Source organism: Somniosus microcephalus, chromosome 3, assembly GCF_052327205.1.
Source record: "Somniosus microcephalus isolate GS21.2 chromosome 3, FLI_Smic_1.0, whole genome shotgun sequence".
Taxonomy (NCBI): domain Eukaryota; kingdom Metazoa; phylum Chordata; class Chondrichthyes; order Squaliformes; family Somniosidae; genus Somniosus; species Somniosus microcephalus.
Window position 1 is genome coordinate 301,047,840 of NC_140989.1, and position 25,893 is coordinate 301,073,732.

The 25,893-nt window shown below is 44.5% G+C and overlaps 1 protein-coding gene across 3 annotated transcripts in view; it reads left to right on the top strand.

Annotated features, from left to right (window-relative positions):
- The window catches only part of hook1 (hook microtubule-tethering protein 1), a 115,086-nt gene that overhangs the window by 9,609 nt on the left and 79,584 nt on the right, over positions 1-25,893 (top strand). For 2 of the 3 annotated variants that reach the window (XM_085982842.1, XM_085982843.1), the window contains exons 2-7: positions 18,881-18,966; positions 19,629-19,701; positions 20,315-20,365; positions 22,217-22,349; positions 23,716-23,783; positions 25,202-25,264. In XM_085982842.1, coding sequence (XP_085838968.1) covers positions 18,881-18,966; positions 19,629-19,701; positions 20,315-20,365; positions 22,217-22,349; positions 23,716-23,783; positions 25,202-25,264 — 474 coding nt within the window. Of the gene's footprint in view, positions 1-18,866; positions 18,967-19,628; positions 19,702-20,314; positions 20,366-22,216; positions 22,350-23,715; positions 23,784-25,201; positions 25,265-25,893 lie in introns of all 3 variants that reach the window. The other variant, XM_085982844.1, reaches the window with a different exon arrangement.

Here is a 25,893-nt window from a genome sequence, read left to right on the forward strand (position 1 = left end):
AGATGGAGAGGCCGGCTGTCTCCGGGCGGGTAGGCCTGCGGCACCAGGGAGGGATCGGGTGGGGGCTGGGGATAAGTGAGGACAGTTGTGGCTGGCAAGGGACCGGGGGAGGATGGTTGCAGCTGGCCATCATCGTAGGGGAGTGGGGTGGGTGGGAAGAGGATCAGATCAGGGCCGGCCGTGAGAGGTTTGTGGCCAGCCTCAGGATGATCGTTTTGCGGGATGAGGGGTGTCTGGAAGGTGATCGAGGGCCTCATGAGGGGATCTCCAATCGCGGAGGGTGGGTTAGGCAGGGATCCTGGATCCAGGAGGTTAGTGTAAAGGCACTTACTTCCTGGATGCAGCAGTCCTCGCCTAGCTGTAACTGCCAGTGTGTAAAACCCGACCAGATTGTGTTAAAAACAAAATGGTGGTTAAAGAAGAGGCTTCCAGCCTCATTGTAATATTTAAATTGACGTCCCGCCTCCTGGCAGGGGGTTGGCTGCCCGCCCCCCTACCTGCCTCTGTTAAAACTGGAAGTGGGTGAGTTGGAGGCGGGTTCAGATCCGGATTCTGATTTTTAACAATTTAACTACCCCCACGCTACAAACCCACCTTTTTTCAGGTAAAAATTCCCCCAAGCTGTCCAAATTGTAGTATTAGTAAACCTTTTTGCATCGACACTATTTAGTAGAATGTTGCGGAAACAATTTGGGTAAAGATAGTCATCAGTAGTGCCTTAAGGATATCCCAAAACTAGTATCTCAGGGAAAAACTGAAGTATTGGAAAACTTCAGATATAGATTAATCTGAGGAATCACTTTTTCTTTGCTCTTCCATTTTTTGCCTTCAAATATCTGGGGCTCTACACGTTCTGTTGCTAAGAGTGTAGGTGGCCTCATTGCTCCCAACTCATCATGCTCTGGGGAGGTGCACAGCAGCCTAGGACTGAATTGCCTTTTTTTTCTTTGTTGTGGCCCCCACTTAGCACTCCACCCACAGAAACTTGGGTGAGTATTTAATTTGATGCTGAATTTTGAGCATCCATCTAATATTTGAACATGAAAGTTTTCAAACAGTTATGCTTTTATGCCTTGGTTAATTAAAAACTAAAGTAATTCCCCCCAACATTTTAAAATTAAATTTGGGACAGATTCTTCTCTGCTTTACACTTGGGGAATGCTCAGTTCCCAGGAACAAAGCAAAAGTCAGAAACCCATGATGCCAGATCTCTGCCCCCTTTACACTGCCCAGAGGTTTTTTTGGGATCCCCTGAGGTTATGCGGAGCATTGTGCCTGGTGCAGATGTACCTGTAGAAAAATGAGGGGAAGTCCCTGTAGGGAATTTTCCACCTAATTTCCACAGCAGTCTATTTTCCATCTCCTGGAGCAGGTGTAATGGAGAGCAGTGGGAGAATGCTTGTGGATGAGGTACAATTAAATGATTGACTTGATTTTAACCTAGTTTAAACACAAAAAGCTCTATATTAATGACCAGGGAACCTAACTTATTTCAAAATTCACTAGTTTTTGCTGCATCTTTCACTGTACAGATCACTGCATAAACTCACAAAAAAATAAGCAATATGTTTGTTATTAGATAATGAACCATGAAACCATACTAGTTTATAGCACATAAGGAGGCCATTCTGTACCATCTCTTTGCTAGTGAAATCCCAAATTAATGCGAATGCTTCTTCATCTATAGTTCTGCATCTTCTTGTGGTTTAGATATTTATCCAACTTTCCTAAGAGGAAATAGCCACTGCCTCAACTAGTTCCTGTGGCAAAGTATCCCATGTTCCTACCCTCTGTATAAACTCTGTACAAAAATGCATATTTGATTATATCCATAGGCAATGCTACAGATTGTACTGTAAAAATTTGGCGATCAACAATACTTTAAAACTCTATTTAGTTATGTCTCTGTATTAATAACTGATACCATCTCTACTTCTAAATGGAGCAATACAAGCTTTTTCCAAATTCAGTCCATCTACTGATATATATGTTAAATGCAAATTTATAAAATAATTTTTATGCACCATTTCTTGGCTGAGGTTGAAGGGCGGTGACCTGGACCCATACCTCTGAAAATGCTGTTCTGTCATGGGCTGCTGCAAGATGCATTAGATTAGCACAGCTGAGATATGAAATGCAACATGACTGTCACAATGGCATAGTGAATGTTTAGAAGTACCAATGGGCTATGCTACCCTATGCATAGGTGGCATTGTAGGAAGTGTAGATGAAAGCATAACATTACAAAGGGATATTGATCGAGTAAGTGAATGGGCAAAACTGTGGCAAATGGATTTCAATGTAAGCAAATGTGATGTCATCCATGTTAGATCCGTGTATTTTTGATGTGTGTCCTTCAATAACTAGACACGAGACTGCAGGAACAATCAACAGGTATTTACTGGATGAGGGTTACTCTAAAACTAAACGTACAGATCCCTACTCGGGGTTTATATACAGGTGTGGTCACTGCCGGTACTACAGTATACAGGAGCTGTAAAAAGTAGTTCTCCCCTTAAAGGTACATACACTACAATTCCTCCCCTTTTAGATTGACAGTACCATAACATTCATTCAACAATTAACACTTTTAACATGCACATTAACTGAAAATAGTCCATTTATAAATTGAGTCTTTGGGGCGGCTTCCTGATCCTTTCTGGATAGCGCCTTTCCTGAGTGTCTTGTTCTTGGTGCGGAGGCCCCCTGTCGTCAGTTGGTTCATCAGCTTCCGATGCTACTGTTTCTGGGGTAGATGCTACCTGTATGTCGGGTTCATCACCAGGTGCACGAGACATGGGGTTGACTCGTTCCTGTGACTCTAGGATCTGGTCGATATGGCGTCTCACAATGTTCTCCCCAACATCCACTGTGTACATTAGTGGCCCCTGCCGTGTGCATATCGTTCCTGGTTGCCATTTCTCTGTTCGGTAGTCGCGGGCCAAGACTGGTTGCCCTGCATTGAAGCTCCTTGTCGGCTTCTCATTGATGTGCTGGAATTGCTTATTCTCAACATCTCTTTGTACATTTGGTCTGAGCAAATCCAGACGAGATCTCAACCTTCGGTTAAAGAACATCATGGCCGAGGTCTGGTTGGTGACTGCATGTGTCACATTTCTGTAAGCTAACAGGAAATTGTCCACCTTGTGCTGCAGTGGAATGTCGTCATCGCACATGGCCCTTACTGCTTTCTTAAAGGTTTATACGAACCTCTCAGCCAATCCATTTGTGGCTGGATGATACGGGGCGGATGTGTAATGCCTTACCCCATTCCTTTTCATGAATCTTCGAAACTCTTCGGACACAAACTGTGGTCCGTTATCAGAGCAAATCTGCTCTGGCAAGCCGTTCCTGGCAAATATGGTCCGTAGGACTGCAATAGTTTTCTCCGTGGTGGTGGATGACATTTTGATCACCTCTGGCCATTTCGAGTGCGCATCCACGGCTATTAGAAACATTGAGTCCATGAATGGACCAGCAAAATCAATATGCACCCGTTGCCATGGAGATGAGGGCCACTCCCATGGGTGTAGAGGGGCATGTGGTGGTGCATTTTGGACCTTCTGGCATCCTGAGCAGCTCTTGGTCAGGTCCTCGATTTGCTGATCGATCCCTGGCCACCACACATAAGCCCTAGCAAGGCTTTTCATTTTCACCCCTCCCAGATGGCCTTCGTGAAGCTCATTTAGCACTCTCTCCCTTAACTTGGGTGGAATTACCACTCTGGATCCACACATCAAGGTCCCCTGGCATACTGACAGCTGTTCTCTTCTGGATGAGAATGCTGGCAACAATGAGTTGCCATGTGTTGGCCATCCCTTCACCATCAAGTCATATACCCGAGACAGTGTCTGGTCATTTCGGGTCTCCTTCTCTATATCAGCGTTAGTTACTGGCAAGCGTTCAATTATAGTCGAATGAAATATTTCGACAGGGTCCACTGCTGGTGCTTCCTCCGCAGTAGGCAGTGGCAGGTGTGATAGCCCATCAGCGTTTCCATGCTGTTTCATGCCCTTATACTCGATTTCATATTGGTTCGCCCCTAGAAAAAGCGACCATCTTTGTAGCCGTTGCGCAGTCATCACCGGCACGCCCTTCTTTGGATTAAAGATGGAGACAAGTGGTTGGTGGTCCGTCAGCAAGGTGAACTTCTGCCCGTGCAGATAGTGGTTGAACTTTTTCACTCCCACACTAGGCTGAGGGCCTCCCTGTCAATCTGGGCGTAGTTACGCTCGGCTGAGGTTAGTGACCGAGACGCAAAGGCTACCGGCCTCTCCGAGCCGTCCGGGAACTTGTGCGACAGCACCGCTCCAATGCCATAGGGTGATGCATCACACGCCAACCGAATTGGTAGTGCTGGGTTGAAATGAGCCAACACCTCTTTTGATGTGATCAATGCTTTGCTCTTCTGGAAAGCTCGTTTTCATTCGTCACTTCACTTCCATGGTACCCCCGTTTGCAGTAGGGTGTTCAGTGGGTGTAATACTGTAGACAAATTCAGCAAGAACTTATGGTAGTAGTTCACCAGCCCGAGGAACGACCTCAGTTGTGACACATTTTCCGGTGCTGGAGCCTTGACTACTGCCTCAATATTTTCAGGGGACTTATGTAATCCCTCTTCATCAATAACGTGGCCACAATACGAGATCTGCTTCTGGAAAAACTCGCATTTGTGGCGATTTGCTCGTAGCCCATATTCCTTCAATCTAGTGAGCACCTGCTCCAGGTTGGCAAGGTGAGCACTGTCATTTTTGCCCGTGACCAGGATGTTGTCCAAATAACACTGGGTCCCTGGAATCCCTTGTAGGACTTGATCCATTGCCCTTTGCCAAATAGCCGGAGCTGATGCTACCCCGAACACCAGCCGGTTGTATTGGTAGAGACCTCTATGAGTGTTGATCGTGAGGTACTGTTTCGAGGCTTCTTCTACCTCCATTTGCAGGTACGCCTGGGCCAGATCAATCTTAGTGAAGCGTTTCCCTCCAGATAGTGAGGCAAAAATATCTTCAATCCGCGGAAGTGGATATTGTACCGTGTGAAGGACTGGGTTCACTGTCACTTTAAAGTCCCCACAGATGCAAACTTTCTTTGGTTCCCCAGGCATATTACTCAATGACCTCTTCATTACAGGAACAATGGGTGTGGCCCACTCGCTCCAGTCCACTTTGGACAGTACTCCTGAACGTTCCAAACCTTCCAGCTCTGCTTCGACGGCTGGGCGGATCGCATAAGGCCTTAAAAACTTTGGGCTTGCATTTTCCTCTATTTTGATCGTCGCTGTTATGCCTTTTAGTGTTCCAAGTCCCTCCTGGAACACTTCTTGTGTGTCAGTTAGCATTTTTGACAGTCGTCCAGGTGTGACGTCATCATCCCTTTTGGCATCTACAGTCAGTGCTTGTATGGAATGCCAATCTAGCTGTATCTTCCAGATCCATTCACGTCCCAGTAGTGGTGGTCCTCCATCTGGCAATACATATAGGTCCATTTTTGGTGTTTCCTTACCGTTATATACAACGTTCACCCTTATTTTTCCTTTGGGGTAGACTTTTTGCCCCGTGTACATCTTCAAGACAATCTCTGTATCTCTCAAGGGTATATGTGAGAATAGCTGCTTGTAGTCCCTTCGGTTTATGACTGTTAGGGCTGATCCTGTGTCCAATTCCATTTTCACTTGGACTCCAGCTATCTTGAGCGTGACCCAGATAGTTTGATGATCCTCCGTTTTGATCACCTTATGTAGTTTCAGACAACCCAGCTCCTTGCTTCCGGAGCCTGTATCACTTTTCTGTTCGTCTGAACTACTCTCCGTCACCTTATGTACCTTCTTGTACTTCTCCTGTGGAGATTTCTTGCTGCTGGTTTTCTTTCCCGACCTGCAGACTCTTGCTATGTGCCCTACTTTTCCACACTGTCTGCACACTTTGTCCTTAAACCAGCAATCATTATGGTCGTGTGTTATTCTGCCGCAGCGATAGCACTTCACTGTTCCGTATGACATTTCATTTGTGCCATATTCTTGCGGTCTCCGTTGTATCTCTGCAGCGCCCCGTGCGGCTGCTTCGTGTGATACTGCCATGCTGAAAGCCTTGTCCAGCGTAAGATCCTTTTCTGATAGAAGCCGTTTCTGGGTTCCTTCACTTTGAAGCCCACACACAAACTTGCCCCTTAAAGTATCTGCTAGTCCCGTTCCAAACTGGCAGTGTTTCGATAGCTTGCGCAGTTCCGTTAAATACTCAGCATTACTTTCATCTTTATGCTGGTTCCTTTTGTGAAACTTAAATCTTCCTGCTATCAGCAGCGGTGTGGGGTTTAAGTGGTTCTGTAAGATTGACACTATGTTTCCAAAATCCTTGTCCACTGGCTTCTCTGGGGTTACTAGGTTTCGCAGTAAGCCATACGTTTTTGCACCCATGGCATTCAACAATACCAGCGCTTTCCTCTCATCTGGCACTTCATTCGCCTTGCAGTACACTTCTATGCGTTCGACATATGTCGTCCAATCTTCGACTTCATTGTCGAACGCTGTGATACTGCCACTCTTCGGCATCTCTGGGTGTGGTTAGACTGGCTCAAAATGGCATTTTCCCGCGCTTTCCCTTCTTGTGGCTCAAAATGGCGTTTTCCCGCGCTCTCCCTTCTTCTCCGCTGCGGCTCAAAATAGCGTTTTCCCGCACTCTCCCTTCTCCACTGCGGCTCAAAATGGCGTTTCCCGCGCTCTCCCTCCTTCTCCGCTGCGGATGCTCGGCCCTTGAACACCGGCTGCGCTCTGCGCGTTTCCCTTTCTTCCCCACTGACGCTGCTTGTCCCTTGAACACCGGCTGCGCTCTGCACGTTTTCCTTCGCGCCTCTCTCCTCCCGTCGACGCCGTTCGGTCCTGAACACCGGCTGCGCCCTGTGCGCTCTACCCTCTCTCTTCTCCCGTCGACGCTGCTCGGCCTTTTCTATGCCGTCGGTTGGCTTTAGCCGCCGCTGTCCGGGAAGGGTCTGCGCCGTACCTGTTGCCAGCCCGTTTCGCTGGACCACCGTGACTGGAGAACCAAACCCAGCTCTCAACAGCCTCCCCTGCGATGCTCAAATCTCTGCTGGATGACTGGGCGGTTGCTCGTGGTCGACGCCCGTGCTTCTGGCCTCAACTTTCTTCCACTGTTCTCCAGGAGCGAATCCCTGGGAGGTAATGCAGAGTTGCAGGTAGGTCCGAATCTGCCTCGTCGTCACTGTTAGATCCGTGTATCTTGATGTTGTGTGTCCTTCAATAACTAGACATGAGACTGCAGGAACAATCAACAGGTATTTACTGGATGAGGGTTACTCTAAAACTAAACGTACAGCTCCCTACTCAGGGTTTATATACAGGTGTGGTCACTGCCGGTACTACAGTATACAGGAGCTGTAAAAAGTAGTTCTCCCATTAAAGGTACATACACTACAATCCACTTTGGACCTAAAAAGGATAGAACAAGGTACTTTCTAAATGGTGAAAAGCTAAAAACAGTGGAGGTCCAAAGAGACTTGGGGATTCAGGTACATAGATCATTAAAATGTCATGAACAGAAACAGAAAACAATCAAAAAGGCTAATGGAATAAAAACAGAAAATGCTGGAAATACTCAGCAGGTCAGGCAGCATCCGTGGAGAGAGAAACAGAGTTAACATTTCAGGTTGATGACCTTTCATTCGAACAGGTTAATGGAATGCTGGCCTTTATATCTAGAGGACTAGAATACAAGGGGGTAGAAGTTATGCTGCAGCCATACAAAGCCCTGGTTAGAACACACCTGGAGTACTGTGAGCAGTTCTGGACACCACACTCTAGGAAGGATATATTCGCCTTGGAGGGAGTGCAGCGTAGGTTTACCAGAATGATACCTGGACTTCAAGGGTTAAGTTACGAGGAGAGATTACACAAACTAGGGTTGTATTCCCTAGAATTTAGAAGGTTATGGGGTGATCTGATCAAAGTTTTCAGGATATTAAAGGGAACAGATAGGGTAAATAGAGAGAAACTATTTCTGCTGGTTGGGGAGTCCAGGCCTAGGGGGCATAGTCTAAAAATTAGAGCCAGGCCTTTCAGGAGTGAAATTAGTGAACACTTCTACACACAAAGGGTGGTAGAAGTTTAGAACTCTCTTCCGCAAATGGCAATTGATGCTAGATCAATTGTTCATTTTAAATCTGAGATTGATAGGCTTTTGTGAACCAAAGGTATTAAGGAATATCATTCTGGAGTTAGGTCACAGATCAGCCATGATCTCATTGAATGGCGGAACAGGCTCAAGGGGCTAAATAGGCCTACTCATGTTCCTATGCACTGCTATTTTCTGTAACATTTAAAAATGTATAATCGCAACAACATTAGTGTACTGTCAAGAGAAATTGTGACTAGGCTGATAGATTGATGGTTTTGTTCTGTGGCCTTACTCTTCTGTTTTCAAATATAGTACATACATATATCTTATCTTACACTAATCAAATATTGCACACAGTCACACTACACCAACAGGGATCCTATTTTGAGGATTGGAACTTAATAGCACGCAGATACACTCACTGTCTTGCTATAATGAACTTAGTACTAGTGGTGTGACCAATCCAAGTGATTTGTGAATGCATATTGATGATGCTGACAGAATGGTGCTCCTATTATGGGTAGTTTCCGTTAACAAATTGTCTGTAGCTACTTGTGTGTATTTTTTTTTTAAAGGATAGTTTCATTTCTGTAATGCTGATGGATTTGTACATACACTTTTGAAAATGCAGAAAACTTAATTTTAATTCTACATTTTCTATGTCTGTGCACTGTGCATTCAAAACCTGTTCTACAAAGCATAACCATCACTTCAGCATACTTTTAGTACATTAGCTGACAATTGACAGTGATGGTTGAAAATAATAAAGTTTTGAAGGAAGGGACTTATTCCGTGAAATGGCAAATAAATTATTGTGCATGGTACTGGTTATTTCATCAGAAATAAGCAATTTATATGATTGTATTGATCCACTTATTCAATAAAAAACAGTAGAGCAGTTCATCACAAAGAATCTGACAGAGCCCTAGTCCTAAAGTAATTATGTGAATCCTGAATCAGGCCAAACTATTTTCACTTTACTTCTTGGAATTGAGATCTTTATTTTAAACCGTTCGTGGCATTGGCCCATATTTTCCGATCGCAGGCCTGCCGCGGGCGGAGGCCTGCAATCTGGAAAAATCTGCGCCTTTACCTGAGGGCTCCCAGGACACGCATGTTTCTGCTCCTGGGCCTCACCAAACTTGAAGTGCGCAGGGCCCACGTATCCTAGGGGCGCATGTAGTTCGCAGCGTCCCTGGGATCACGTGGGCCATGGGGAGCCAATCACAGAAGGGAATCTCCCTTCATACATTTGACAGGATGGGCTGTCAAATATATGAATGGAGATCAATGAAAAAACATAGTAAAACGTTAAATATATTTTTTTTAAATCACATTTTTAAAATGACTTGAAATTACAATAAATTAAGTATTTTAAACAATTTTATTTTTTGAAAAAAATTATTAAAGTTTTTTATGGGCTAAAAATAAACTTACCTTTTTTGTAAAGTATTTTTAAATGATAAATCAGTGAGAATTTTTTTTGAAAAAGCTTTTTTCAACTCTTATCTTGGTAAAAGCAGGCCTTATGCCTGCTTTTACCAGGCGTAAGAATTGTAAGGGTTTTCTGTGGGCGGAGGGTCTCCAATTCCGATGTCCCTATGGGTGGGTACACAGCTCGTACCCACCCATAGGGATCGGAACATCTTGGCCATTGTGTTTTTTTTTAAGCATTTGCACAAAAAATGTTTGCTTGGAAAAATGTGTTAAAGTTAAAATAATCGGCAAAGTATCTAAAACATTTTAATTTAGGAGTTTAAAAAATAATTTATTAACACTACAGGATTAATATTGAATTATAATCAATACTGCTTGTGCAACAAACATTGTTGGACTGTAAAATGACTCGGGTAGCTTTTATCACTCTTGAACTCAAAATTTGCCTCCGTGTTACTCAGTTTCCCCTTCTTCCAACAATCTACAGGCTTTTCAAACCCAAACTTGATGTTGCCTAATTACATTTTTAACTCAATTTTTGTTTTGCTCTGTCAAGCAGAGCCTTGCACTGTGAGCCTTTGCTTTTCACCTCGTGATCTCAATGCGGAGATAAGCTGGCAACCTAAGCCCACCTGCTTAAATTTGCAATGGTAAAAGTTAAGACGTACTATTTAATTCACTAACTCTGACACCGAAGGCACGAACTTTTCACCTGCAGGCTTAAAGTAAACATTGGTGCTGTGGCGAATGAAGTGTGCAAAATAAATGGTGAGCTTTAAAGTGCCATAGAATTTCTATAGGGAAAATAGATGTGTAACATAACAATCCAACATTCCCTTTATATAAAAATAAATTGCACCCGACGAGGTGTATAAAAATAAAAATACTGGTATATTCCAAAGGAGAAAGGTGAGAAATGAAAGACTAGGGACACCATAAGGTAAACTAACTCAACTTAGAGACAGTTGCTTGAGGGAATGGGGGGGGAGAAAGGGTTGAGTTGGGATTTGCACCAAAGGAGAACTTAACATGTTCTATTCCTCCTGTACCTGTACCATCAACATTTCCCCAACAACTCCTTGCTTTCCTTTCGTGTCCCTTTCTTGAATCAAGATGTGATAAAACATTTCACTATCTTAAAACTCCCACAAAGTTCACTTTAATTTAACCCCCCCTCCCCGGAACCATTTTGTAGGGCGATGAGAGACGGCAACAAGACCCTTTTAATGGAACAAATATATTTCATGCATTTTACCCTCTGAGTGCTGCAGTGGGCTGTTGGAGTTGGATTACTGGACTTTACATTCCAATTGATTACACAACCAAAGACTGCAACTAATCTGTGGTGTCTCAGCAAAATATTATACATCTGACCTGTTGGGTGAAGAAAGGAAATACTGTCTGGTAATTTTATTGTAATCTCACAGTTTGGGTGCCAGCCAGTGGCTCAGTTGGTAGCACCTTCACCTCGGAGTCAGAAGGTTGTGGGTTCAAGTCCTACTCCAGAGACTTGAGCACAAAAAACTAGGCTGGCACTCCAGTGCAGTACTGAGGGAGTGCTGCATGGTCGGAGGTGCCGTTTTTCAGATGAGACGTTAAACCAAGGCCCTGTCTACTCTCTCAGGTGGACGTAAAAGATCCCATGGCACTATTTCGAAGAAGATTTGGTGAGTTATCCCTGGTACAATGGGCAATATTTATCCCTCAATCAACATCCAACATCACTAAAACAGATTATCTGGTCATTATTAAATTGTTGTTTGTGGGAGCTTGCTGTGCGCAAATTGGCTGCCGCGTTTCCTACATTACAACAGTGACTACACTTCAAAAAGTACTTCATTGACTGTAAAGCGCTTTGGGTCGTCTGGTGGTCATGAAAGGCGTTATATAAATGCAAATCTTTCTTAAATTTGGATGTACGAGGATGTTGCCAGGACTGGAGAACTTTAGCTATGAGGAAAGATTGGATAGGTTGGGGGGTTTCTTCTTTGGAACTGAGGAGGCTGAGGGGAGATTTAATTGAGGTGTATAAAATTATGAGGGGCCTAGATAGAGTGTATAGGAATGACCCATTTCCCTTAGCCAAGAGGTCAATAACCAGAGGGCATAGATTTAAAGTAATTGGTAGAAGCATTAGAGGGGAGTTGAAGAGAATGTTTTTCACCCAGTGGGTGGTGGGGGTCTGGAAATCACTGCCTGAAAGGGTAGTAGAAGCAGAAACCCTCATCACATTTAAAAAGTACTTGGATATGCACTTCAAGTGCCATGGACCCAAGAGCTGGAAAATGGGATTAGGCTGGATAGCTCTTTTTCGGCCAGCACAGACACGATGGGCCAAATGGCCGCCTTCTGTGCCGTAAATTTCTATGATTCTATGTAAAGGAGAGGTATGAAATATACTTTCTAAAACTGCAAGAGAATAACTATTACAATTGAAACAAGAAATATAATCCATGAGGAAACTCTCACATCGGAGCATTGATTGAAAGTACAGTTTTATAACTTTTTTGCCCAATAAGCCATCTTAAATGTGCATTCCATAAGTAATTCAAGAGCTCGTGTGCAATAAGGAACTGGAATATAATTTTCCAGTATTGTTGCTTAGCTAGAATTTCAGAAAAATAGAGGGACAAAAGGGTCTATAAATTTGGACATGCAGCGCCCTTTTTTTGGGCGTTAACTGGCATACCAATTCTCCGATATGGAGGGCAAGCCGTTAATACACATTTCCAGCTGGAAGTATGCCACCTGCCATATTGGGAAAGGAAAAAACAATAGGCATCCTCTACACACGCCTGAAACTGGTGTTAACCCTTTTTCATATGAAAGTAAGTGGCCTACTGCCTGATTGAGGTCCCCACTTCGATTGATAAGCCTGCCCCAGCGCTGGCTGCGCTTAGTCAAACCAGACCTTGGGATTGCCTGCGACCTACAAAGTGCATTTTTCACACTCCACAGGACCCCACATTTAATGAAAGCTCGCCGCTGCTCTCGAACCCCCCCCCCTCCACCCGATCACCACCGTTTCTGACCCCCCGCCCTCCTCTCCCGGACCCCCTGCCTCCTCTCCCGGACCTCCAGGCCTCCTCTCCCGGATCACTAGCTTCTCCTCCCGTACTCCTCTCCCATACTCCTTGTAGTGTATGTAACCTGTACCACCTTAAGAGGATACCTTAAGGTGATGGACTACTTTTTGATGGCTCCTGTACATTGTAGTACCGGTGGTGACCACACTGGTATATAAACCCTGTGGAGCAAAGTGTATTCCAGTTCAGCCCTGACCCTCAATTACTAAAGACCTGTTTAATTATTTCTGTAGTCTGTGTCCAGTTATTCAGCATAACTACATTTGGAAACACAGACTCAACAGTGGCGACGAGTCTGATCTTACCTAGCGGCAGTTGCATCAAAGGAAGCTTCGCCTCTGAAACGGGCGTCAATCAAGGACATCCACCCTCAACATCCTGCTGGGCACTGCATAGCACGGGAGGCAATCGGGAACCCGGGTTGGTTTCTGGCCACGAAGTCAAACATCAGTGAACATCCCTTTGACGACAGCGGCGGGTAAGCCCGATCGAGCGGCACGGGGGGGAAGTCGGCCGAGTTGTCAGTAAGAGAAGGGGAGGGAAACGACGAAAAGGGCGGAGAACACGACCGCAGCCGGTGTCAGGGGCCGGACTGCAATCGGGGCAGAGACGCGCAGCAGCCAGAAAAGCGTTTATGTCCACAAGGATCGCGGGAGCGGCGGGGAACAAGAGCAGCAGCGTAGGGGAAAATAAAGGACCGCTGGGAGGCGAGAACGGCAACAGCGCGGTAATCGCCATTTTGAGTTGGCGGGGGAAGAAGACAAGCGCGGGAAAAGCCGCCAAGCACAGGAAGCCGCCATTTTGAAAAAAATAAAATAAAATAATCATATCCGAAGGAAAGGAAACTCAACAAGGATGCCAAAAACGGGTAACATCACTGCTTTTGATAGCGACGTGGAAGATTGGGCCACTTATGTGGAACGCGTCGAAGTTTACTGCACAACGAATGAGGTACTGGAGGATAAGAAAGCACTAACCCTATTCAACTCGATGGGTGCGAAGACGTACGGGTTATTAAGGAACCTTGTAACACCAGATAAACCGGTAGGAAAGAGTTTCGCGGATATTGTTACTATCCTGCAAGAGCATTTAAACCCCACGCCGCTGCTGATAGCGGAACGATTTAAATTCTACAAAAGAATTCAACTTAGAGGAAAGCAACGCTGAATTCTTAATCGAACTGCGCAAGTTATCAAAGTACTGTCAGTTCGGTACAGGACTAGCAGACGCACTGAGAGATAAGTTTGTGTGTGGGCTCCTAAGGGAAGGAACCCAGAAGGGACTGCTAGAGGAAAAGGATCTTACGCTGGACAAAGCTTTCAGCATTGCAGCATCGCACGAGGCAGCAGCACGAGGCGCTGCAGAGATACAGCAAAGGCCATTGGAATTCAGCACCAATGAAATGGCATTGGGCGCAATAAAGTGCTATCGTTGCGGAAGGACAACGCATGACCAGAACCAGTGCTGGTTCAAAGATAAAGAATGCAGGCAATGTGGCAAACTTGGTCACATAGCGAGAGTATGCCGGTCAGGAAAGAAGACCAGCAGCAAAAAGTCGCCGCAGGAGAAGTACAAAAAAGTACACAAGGTGACAGAGAACAGTTCAGATGAACAGAAGATGGATTCAGACTCCAGCAGTAAGGAACTGGGTTGTCTAAAAATACATAATGTGGGTAACACAGCAGACCACCAAACTATCTGGGTCATGCTTCGGATAGCAGGAGTCCAAGTGAAGATGGAATTGGACACTGGATCGGCATTGACGGTCATGAATAAGCAAGATTACAAAAGGTTATTCTCGCACATTCCCCTGAGGGATACGGAGATTGTATTGAAAACATACACGGGGCAAATAGTATACCCCATCGGAAAGATAAAAGTAAATGTGGTCTACAATGGTAAAGAAAGTCAGGAAATGGACTTGTATGTGTTACCTGAGGGAGGTCCGCCACTACTGGGATGGGAATGGATCCGGAGAATAAATGTGGACTGGCATTCCATACAAGCACTGACTGTAGATTCCTGTAAAGAGGACAACGTCAAACCTAAACGACTGTCCAAAATATTGGACGATGCTAAGGAGGTGTTCCAACAGGGACTGGGAACACTGAAAGGAATTATGGCAAACATCAAGGTTGAAGAACATGCAAACCCAAAATTTCTCAAAGCCAGACCGGTACCTTATGCGATACGACCTGCTGTGGAAGCAGAGCTGGAAGGGCTAGAACATTCAGGAGTACTGTCAAAGGTGGACTGGAGCGAATGGGCCACACCCATTGTTCCTGTCATGAAGCGTTCGTTGAGCAACAAGCCGGGGGAACCTGGAAAGGTTCGCATCTGTGGCGATTTCAAGATCACTGTTAATCCGGTTCTTCACACAGTGCAATATCCGCTTCCGCGGATTGAAGATATCTTTGCTTCGCTGTCTGGCGGGAAACACTTCACCAAGATAGACCTGGCGCAGGCGTACCTACAGATGGAAGTTGATGAAGCGTCACGCCAGTATCTCACGATCAACACACATAAGGGCTTATATCGGTATAATAGACTGGTTTTTGGAGTGGCATCAGCTCCAGCGATTTGGCAAAGGGCCATGGAGCAGGTATTGTAGGGAATTCCAGGCACACAATGCTACCTGGACGACATTCTGATTACAGGAGATGATAAGGATCACCTCGCGAATTTGGAGCAGGTGCTCACCAGATTGAAAGAATATGGGCTCCGAGTTAATCGCCAGAAATGTGAGTTCTTTCAAAAGCGAATCTCGTACTGCGGCCACGTCATTGACCAGGAGGGGCTCCATAAGTCACCTGACAAGATCGAAGCTGTTGTGAAAGCTCCCGCTCCGGAAAATGTATCCCAGTTGAGGTCATTCCTTGGGTTGGTTAACTATTACCACAAGTTTCTTCCAAATTTATCCACGGTGTTACACCCGCTGAACACTCTTTTGCAAATGGGAGTACCATGGAAGTGGAGCGAGGACTGTAAGCGGGCTTTTCAAAAAAGCAAGGCACTGATCACCTCTAAGGAAGTGTTGGCTCACTTTAACCCAACGCTGCCTATTCGTTTAGCTTGTGATGCTTCTCCATATGGTATCGGGGCAGTGCTCTCACAAGTTTCCAAATGGCTTGGAAAGGCCAGTCGCGTTCGCATCCAGATCATTGACCTCCGCAGAGCGCAACTATGCTCAGATAGATAGGGAGGCTCTCAGCCTCGTGTGGGGAGTTAAGAAATTTAACCATTACCTGCAAGGCCAAAAGTTTACGCTGCTGACAGATCACCAGCCGTTGGTTTCCATTTTTAACCCTAAGAAGGGTGTTCCGGTTATGACGGCGCAGAGGCTTCAGAGATGGTCCCTTTTCCTAGGGGCACATCAATATGATATCGAATTCAAAGGTACAAAGCAACATGGTAATGCTGATGCGCTGTCGCGCCTGCCACTCCCTACAGCGGAAGAGGCACCGGCAGTTGACCCTGTCGAAATATTTCACTCGACCATCATCGAATGCTTACCAGTCACCAATGCGGGTATTGAGAGAGAGACCCGACACTGTCTCGGGTCTACGATTTGACAGTGAAGGGATGGCCAGCACATGGTGACCCACTGTTACCAGCATTCTCAGCCAGACGAGAACAGCTGTCCGTCTGTCAAGGAACATTGATGTATGGAACAAGGGTGATTATTCCTCCTAAATTAAGGGAGAGAGTTCTGAAGGAATTGCATGAAGGTCATCTGGGGGGAGTCAAGATGAAAAGCCTTGCTAGGGCTTATGTGTGGTGGCCAGGTATCGACAAACAAATAGAGGATCTGACTAAAAGCTGCTCAGGGTGCCAAAAAGTTCAAAATGCACCTCCAATTGCACCGCTGCATCCGTGGGAATGGCCTTCAACCCCATGGCAACGTGTGCATATCGACTTTGCAGGTCCATTCATGGATTCCATGTTTTTGATAGCAGTAGACGCACATTCTAAATGGCCAGAAATGATTAAGATGTCGACCACTACCTCTGAAAAGACAATCGCAGTTCTAAGAACCATATTTGCAAGGAATGGGTTGCCGGAACAAATATGTTCAGACAACGGACCACAATTCGTGTCAGAAGAATTCCAGAAATTCATGAAAAAGAATGGGGTGAAACACTATACATCTGCCCCATATCATCCGGCTACAAATGGGTTGGCCGAGAGATTTGTACAAACGTTCAAAAAGGCGATAAAGGCCATGAGCGAAGACCATATTCCACTACAACACAAGGTGGACAATTTCCTGATGGCATATCGAAACGCCACGCATACAGTGACAAATTAAAGCCCTGCCATAATGTTCTATAACAGGAGGTTGCGGTCCCGGTTGGATTTGTTAAAACCCAATGTGCGTAGGGAAGTCAAAAACAAGCAATTCCAGCACGTAAATAACAAGGCCACTCGGAGTTTCGAAATAGGACAACCAGTGTTGGCCAGGGACTATAGGAATGATAAATGGCAATCCGGAACAATTCGTGCCCGACAAGGACCCTTGATGTGCACGGTAGACGTTGGTGAGAACGTAATACGACGTCATGCTGACCAACTTGTGGAATCGAGAACAAGGGTCGACCCCATGTCTATGGCAGAGACACCAGTTGAAGAAGTTATTGAGCCTGTAGCATCTACCTCAGACTCGAACGTACATGATGATGTTCAATCCATAAGAGATCAAATGGATGAGTCACCCCAGCAACGAGAACCAGAGACCCCTGAAAGGCGTTATCCGGCCCGGATCAGGAGGCCTCCTCAGAGACTGAATCTTTGAACAGTTTTGTATGAAAGTTGTAGATATGTTATCCATGTAATGTTTAAATTGGGGTGTACACTGTTAAGCTAAAAGGGGAGGAATTGTAGTGTATGTAACCTGTACCACCTTAAGAGGATACCTTAAGGTGATGGACTACTTTTTGATGGCTCCTGTACATTGTAGTACCGGTGGTGACCACACCGGTATATAAACCCTGTGGAGCAAAGTGTATTCCAGTTCAGCCCTGACCCTCAATTACTAAAGACCTGTTTAATTATTTCTGTAGTCTGTGTCCAGTTATTCAGCATAACTACATTTGGAAACACAGACTCAACACTCCTGGCCCTGATCCTGAACTTGACCCCCTGGACCCACTTGCCCGAGGGCCGTTGGGGTGCTAGCAGCAGTTTGATCTTGCACTCCTCTTCACCTGCTGGCTGTTGCACCTCGCCGACTCCATTATAATGAGGCCCGAGGCCCAATATCCAGGGCGCCTCGGGCCTCACCATTTAGATGCAGGGCACGTACCATGTGCCCCCCACTCACCCAATAGTGGGCACGCCCAAATTTCTAGGCCAAGAAATTTTAGCACTACAGATAGGTGTCTCTTTGAACTGTGAAAAAGACCCACCTGTATGATTTATAGATTCAATCCTACCAGAATTGGTTGTGCCTGGAGGGAGGATTTCGAGCTGTCAAACACACGGGTGACGTGCTGGTGGCGGAAGGGCTGTCACTAGTGGGAATAGTGGTGATGAACTAAGAATAATAGACAAGAATGCTGTGCAACATTAAAGCGTATTAGCTCGAGTGCCATTGTCCTATAGTTTGTTAGTATTAATTCATTAAATATGTTTAGCGCTCAGACGTTTTACTGTGAGAATATCAACATCAAATTATGCTCCTCTTTTAGAATTTAGACTAATAAGTGCCTAGGCATTTCTGTGAAGACTTTTAACACAATTGAAGGGATTAGATGACTTTTAAAGAAGAAAAGCTCAGGTGGTTCCTGCAGTAAATGTAATGTAATCTTGAAGCTCAGGTAACAGTTGCCTAATCCCCTCCTAGGCACCTGTTGCACAAGTCTGATTTGTTCTATTTTACACCAATAGCTGACAGAAACACTGTCTTAGCAACCAGCATGATAAAATCTCAAGCTAGAAAGAATAATGATACAGTAGAAGCTTTGTTGTAAAAAATCCCAACAAGAAACCATCATGAAATGTGAAACACAAGCCTACTGTCAGTTACTCCGTTATAACAATTTGTTATTTCTTTCTGATGCAATGATAAATACTACAATAAAATAGAGTGTTTAAGTCGCATGCTATTTTGTGGTGGCCAACTCCATAACAAGTCTATGGAGTACTAGTACGTAGGCTGCTTGTCTGTATTGATATAATTTATACTCCAAATTTTACGGTTTGCATTTTGTAATTTCAGTGTTTCCTTCACAGTTGCAGACATTCAATGTGTCTTCAGCATGTGAAAATATTCAGGATTTGACCAGTGGAGCTGCAATGGCACAGGTGCTTAACCAAATGTAAGTCTTTTAATTTGTGCATTTCTCAAACAGTTTGGGCTGGAAATTGGATCCCTCCCGAATCAGGACATGATCCTGGTGTAGCGCGCACTACACGTGTCTAATAAGCCCTTATTAAGATAGTACCAGCAATCTGCGGCGCCAAAGGCAGCTCTCCCGTTGTGGAAGGGAGTAAGCCAGCCAAGGGCCTGAGGCAAGTCAGGGGGGTGGGGTGGGCTGGGGAGACGGGGAGTCAATCCGAACAGGGGTGAGCGGAGGTCGGCAGTTTTAATGTGGAGCTTATCTTTTTGGCAGTGGCCTCCAATGATCCCTTTAAGGACCGCTGGTTAAGCCACATGTAGGTTGCAGATTGTGGTGGTGTGTAATTTTGCTGCTGCTGATGGCCCATAGCACCTCATGAATGCCCAGTTTTGGGTTGCTAGACCTGTCCTTAGTCTGTCCCACTTAGCACAATGGCAGTGCTGCACTGCCTGACGGAGGATATTCCTGCACAGTATCTGTTGATTGGTTTGTTATGAAAGCTGTGTGGCTGTAGAAAGGAGGGAGAAAAAAAATGAAGCTGCTGACTGGGAAAATTCTAGTCTCCCCAAGTTAACAAGGAAACGGCTCAGATTCTTCTGCTTTGTGTGTAACCTATTTTTTCTTTTCTGCAACCCTTGTAGAGACCCGTCTTGGTTTAATGAATTGTGGTTGAGTCGCATTAAAGATGATGTGGGTGAGAATTCTAGATTGAAGGTACAGTACTGAAAATTATGAAATTGATATTTTCATAGTCTGAAACTTCATCAGTGATGGGATATTTCAAGGTTTTATTGGATGTTTCGGATAAAAATATGATCCCTGCATTATTTTAGCTAAGGTTTTATAAAATGTAGGTTCTCCTCAGTGTACTTGTTTCCTAGCAATTCAAAAGTGAAAAATATTAAATCTAATATTGTAAGAAATTGTGATTGGACTGATTCAAATGACCATGAATCCTAGGATTATTTCCCTAGCATTGAAATATTGTTGGAAGGCACAGTGTCACTTTTCATTTCTTAAGGTTAACAAAAAATGTAGAACCGTGAATGCTTTTAAATAACAAATATTTGATTGCTTTTAACAAGTGGTGAGTTGGCATATTTGCACATTCTAATACAATTCCAGTACAATAAGCCAATTATAAAACTACATTAAGTGTATGAAACACAGAGCTGTACTGGTTCCACAGTGTAGTGGAGGTTTCATCTGTCATGACCTGTGACTGTAATGTTTCTCGTATGCTGCCATCTGATGGTAGAGTTAGGAAATTTATAAATTGCTTGTGTGTACTGGACTAGAAAATCTTTGTTCACTTTATTCTGTGCAGATGAATAATTTGAAGAAGATCCTCCAGATGGTTCTCAATTATTACCATGAGGTAAGGCTTTAAGTTACTACTGTAGTAGACTACTTCGTGATCTGCTGAGTTAATTTGCAGAAAAATTACACATGCCTATAATTTAGGGCCTTTTGAGTATAAAGTCTTTTAATTTCCTAACCGATTTTGCCTTTTCCAGTGAATTAAAGGAATGTGTGAAGAGTACTTTTGGTACATGGATACTGTATTCCTTCAGCCTGAACTGTTTGACCCAGAGCCTACCTCCAAACCCTGTATTCTATCTATCACCAAGACTGCTTATTTGCTGCTTCACAACATTTCCCACCTTCAATCCAATCTCGTTCCCACCTTCAATCCAATCTCGTTCCCACCTTCAATCCAATCTCGTTCCCACCTTCAATCCAATCTCGTTCCCACCTTCAATCCAATCTCGTTCCCACCTTCAATCCAATCTCGTTCCCACCTTCAATCCAATCTCGTTCCCACCTTCAATCCAATCTCGTTCCCACCTTCAATCCAATCTCGTTCCCACCTTCAATCCAATCTCGTTCCCACCTTCAATCCAATCTCGTTCCCACCTTCAATCCAATCTCATTCCCACCGTCACTGAAACCCTTATCTACACCCTTGTTACCTCCTGATGTCTTTATTAGCCTCTTTGCCTGCTTCCTGACCATCACCCTCCATAAACTCCAACATGCCCAAAACTCTGCCACCTGAATCCTGTGGCACACTAAGTCCCACTCGCCCATCAACCCAAGCCTTGATGATGTACATTGGCTCCTTGTCCCCCCTAATACATCAAACTTAAAATCCTTATCCTTTTCTATAAATCCCTTCATGGCTTCACCCCACCCTACATCTGCATCCTCTTTCAGCCTTGCACTGCTTCCCATTCCCTCTAGCCTTGTGTGCATTCCTTCTTCTCAGTGGTGGGAGAGACCTCGGCCACCTTGCCCCCACCCTCTGGAAATCCCTTCTTTAACCTCTCCACCTTTCTTTCTATCTCTCTCTGCCTTCAGAAGGCTGCTGATAACTTATTTTTGTCCACGTCTCATAAGTCCCAGCATCCATCCCTTTTCATCCTTTTTGAAGTGAGTTGAGACATTTTTCTACATTAAAGGTGCAATATTAAAGCGAGTCCTATTAATTAAAAATGTATATTTATATTGAAGAATGCAGGAGATCTGCCTTTCTAAGCAAGCACTGCTCATTCTGGCTTTCACTCTCGTATTAATTAAGAGAATTGGGAACGCTACTGCGAGATGGGGCTATCTCATCCTCCTAAGAATTCCTAAGAAGGGCTTATGTTCAAAAAAAGTTAATGTTGGGGCCTGAATAAACAAATTCTTCTCCAACTCTCCCACAAGCCAAGTCTACTTTTTTGTATTCAATGTTATTATTTTCTCATCTCCTTTCCTGAAGGCATTAGCATTGTGTGGCTCTATGGCTGTTGACATTTCTTTAGTACCTCAACGTAGTAGCTATTCTTCATATGTAAGCCTAAACAGTGACTGTCACCATTTATTCAACTGTGGGAGGCATCACACCTGAGCCTGATCCTGTCCTCCAGATGCCCATACATGCAAGATTTCCAGTTAGTCACTGGTTGTCAATCAATCTTCATTAGCTTAAAGTAATAAAGCCATTTTTAGCACTCTACTGCCACACTACCTGAAATCAGCTAATTTATCACAGACCAGAGATTAAACCTGGACCTTCATGATTTGGATGGCTTAGTTCTGGACTGGGTGGCATGTATGCAAATGGAGCCAACAGAGGTACATCTGCTATTCAAATGATAGGTGTCCAGTAAACAATTCATGTCTAGCTGCCAATAAGATGTCATACCTACCAGCTATAATATTAGTAATTGACACCTGTTTACAGGTACTTGGCCAACAAATTGCGGACTTCCTCCACCCAGATTTGAATCAGATTGTAGAGCATGTGGACGTAGTGGAACTAGGCAGATTGCTCCAACTGATTTTGGGGTGTGCAGTAAACTGCGAGAGGAAGCAGGGTACGTATATATAACCAAGTCTAAATAATTTATGATTTTGCTCTGTTAAAATGAGAGTGTAAGAATTAAGGCCTAGAAATTGGGTTGAGGCGCCAAGTTCGCCTGGGCGCTGGTTTTTGCGCAGCGTTCGAAGCTGTAGCGATCGTCAGAAATTCAGTTGAAGTGCCCCTAGAGGGAGACGGGGCGAGGCTCGAGGCGCTCCGCGTCCCTCTTAGGGCGCTGAAACTGAATATCGCAGCGCAACGTGCCGCAGCGCCACACGCTGCGGCACGGCACGCTGTGGTACTGCAGGCCTTCCTCCCACTGTTAAGGGGGAGGGGCCTGCAACAGCGCGAACCCCGATCGCGAGTGCCGGCAAAAGAGCCCGGCACCAAGGAGAAGTGCCGGGCTCTCGGGGAAACAGCCGGCAATGCCGCGGGGGGGGGTACCAGGAGGCCGGGGACGGAGGTGCTGGCAGGCGGCCCCCAAAAAAGCGGCCGCCCCACACCTCCACCTTAACTTGCGCCTCTGCCGGCGCTGCAAGGCCCCGTGAACTGGGCGCGGGTAGCGAACGGCGCTACAGCGGCGTTCGCTACCAAATATTGCGTTCGGGGCGCGAATGGGGCGCTGCGCACACCGATGATGTCATCGGTGGTGGCGCAGCGCAAATGGCTAATGCCACCATTAGCGCCCCTGCTGAATATCGCAGGAGGCGCAGCCAGTGGCGCTACAGCCACTGACTGCCTCTTTAGGCGCTAACCGGTGGCGCTACTCACCCAATTTTTCCCCTTAAGAGTATTGAAATTTAAAAAAATGTTTACTGCATTTCTTTTTAGAGCTGATAGAAAGATTTTGACAGATGTAAGTTACCAAATTGCTTCACTTTTTTTCTTCTCTACATCTTCTGAAGGCACTGATTCATGCTGGGGTAAGGATTCATGGGTGTAGCCACCCATCCTGTACTTCATCCAAACCTTCATGTGCAAGTTTAGACAGAGAGTTTTGGCAGGCCCAGGGTGGGAGCATCACAAATGAGCTCGATCCTGTCCTTTTTGCAACATCCACAAAAACGTGCACGCTTCCTACAGGAGTCATTGGATATTATCCCCCTCCCTATCCCAGGGGAGCTTAGTGCAAGTGTAGCAGTCCTGCTGCCCCACCAGCTGACAACCGTTAACTCATCACAGACTTGGAATAGAAGCTGGGATCCTTCCTGACCTTTACAGCATTTACTAAGCCACCAGGGGAGCTTAAATTGTTTTGTTTAACATATATTCATAATAATACAGATGAATTGTTATCAAGAGTTAAAAAGATGTACAAGTCTTTGACTTTAGTAACTAAAAACATTGAACATTTTTTTCGGTTTTATTTTTGTTTGTTACAGAGCACATTCAGAATATCATGACGCTGGAAGAGTCTGTGCAGCATAATGTTATGACTGCCATTCAAGAAGTAAGGGAATACAAATCAAAGCCATGTCTCAATTCCAGTACAGCCAATGTTCGTTGAATACAGTAGGTTTTCACAACTAAGGAGGACAAAGATAGAATGACGAAGCCCACCTGCTTCACTAATGTCCTTTCGGAGTGGAAACCTGCCGTCCTTACCTGGTCTGGCCTATATGTGACTCCAGTTCCACACCAACATGGTTGACTCTTAACTGCCGTCTGAAGTGGCCCAGCAAGCTACACAGTTGTCAGGGCAACTAGGGATGGGCAATAAATGTCGTCCTTGTCAGCGACGCTTGCATCCCATGAATAATAATGAAAAAAAATGCCTATTTTGAATATACAGTACTGCAAGTGTTAATTTTTTAAAAATACTTATTACTAACAAGCTCTAAGTAATGTATAGGTGAGCACTTAACTTAGTAATTAAGAAAATGAAAGAGCATACATAATTAAGATTCAAGAAAACATTTTCAACTGTCTTCAGCATTACACCACTAGATGGTAAAAAGGTAAACTTGGAATGCAGAACTGTCAATATTAGGGGAGATGCTAGGATTGGCATTGGTGATCAGTAAGAATAATGTAGCTTGCAAACCTCTGGTGGTGATTATTTTTACGATTGACATACATCAAGAAAAGTCACTAAATGAGTGTAATTTTAACCAAGTGACATTTTTTAAGACTGTGAATGGGCTTGTTCCACAATAAACTGGAAATAATAGATCAACAATGAATCACGTAATCCAAAAAAGAGAACTGAATTTTATCCATCTTCAATTAAAAGTAATCTTTAGTAGGAACAGATGCAGGCTCTTAAACCGGATTTTTACTGTACAATATGTAGATATACAGTAAATGAACTGAGTAACTCCAGTACCTGCGGGGAGAAAACACATTTTTAGTAAGATGTTTTGGATTTTCATAAAAATAATGAACTGTCTTCAATTTCTGCCTTATTGACGATAACGTGGGTTGGATGTTCCTTTTGGCCAATAGAAGCTTGGCAGGGCAAGGCTGGGCTCGAATGACCTGATGTTGACCCTGGTGAATTTTAAGCTTCATTTTAAATATTTTCAGCATGCTCCCAGTGCTGTAGCTGCCTCCGATTGGGAGCTTGCCAGGGGGTGGGGGGTGTATGGGAGGAGGATAGAATCAGACAGTGTCCACAAATAGAGACATTGCGCTGCTTCCAAGCTTCTTTGGAAATCCCTGCAGTCTCTGCTGCCTGCTGTGCCAAATTCAAATTCACTTCTGCATTTTGATGTCCCTGACAACACTGAACAAACACCTCTAACAGGTGTTCCTTACATCCAGTATTACTGAGGTTGTAATGGTTTATGGTGTTGGAGGCAGTGGGAGGGGGGGTCAAAACAAAGGGAGGGAAAAAATATGAATTAATTGGTTAATTTTACATTGTAGCTCATGAGTAAAGAACTGGCAGGAACATTTGCCGCTGAAGCTTCCGGAGACGTAGATCAACAGGTAACTAGCAGATCTAGATCAAGTGTTGCTTTAAGTTTGTTTATTTTTTGAATTTCAAATCCAGAATAAAATGTTTTACCAAACTTGATTCTAATCTGAGTTTCAGCTATTCTTTTAAAGCCCCTTCTATAGTATATCTTTAATACAAAAGTATGGCATATTCATAATCTTTGTTCACCACATACAAGCAAGATTAATACAAAAGTATGGCATATTCATAATCTTTGTTCACCACATACAAGTAAGATTCATAGAACAGTTTAAGCTTTTGCCAAGTGGTCCGCGTTTATTTTTAGTATTTTAAATTGAATATTCAGATTGCGGATTGTAATGCAGAATTGCAGTTGGCTGAGCAAAAGTTATTCAACATACAAGTCTCTTCACAAACATTAGTTAAAATGGGCAACTTACATTCCTATAGCATCTTCAAGTAAAGAGGAAACATCTTGGAGCACTTTACATGGCAGAAAAAAGGCAGACAACAAGGAGGGTATAAAAGAATTTGGGGAGGGGAGGCACAGTCAGAGAGACTAGGAGGCTTTTTAAGAGGAAAGGGATGTCGTAACTAGGTGATCATTCCAGGGGACAGGGCTAAAAGAATGTCCACTGATGGCGGAGTGGAGGTTGCA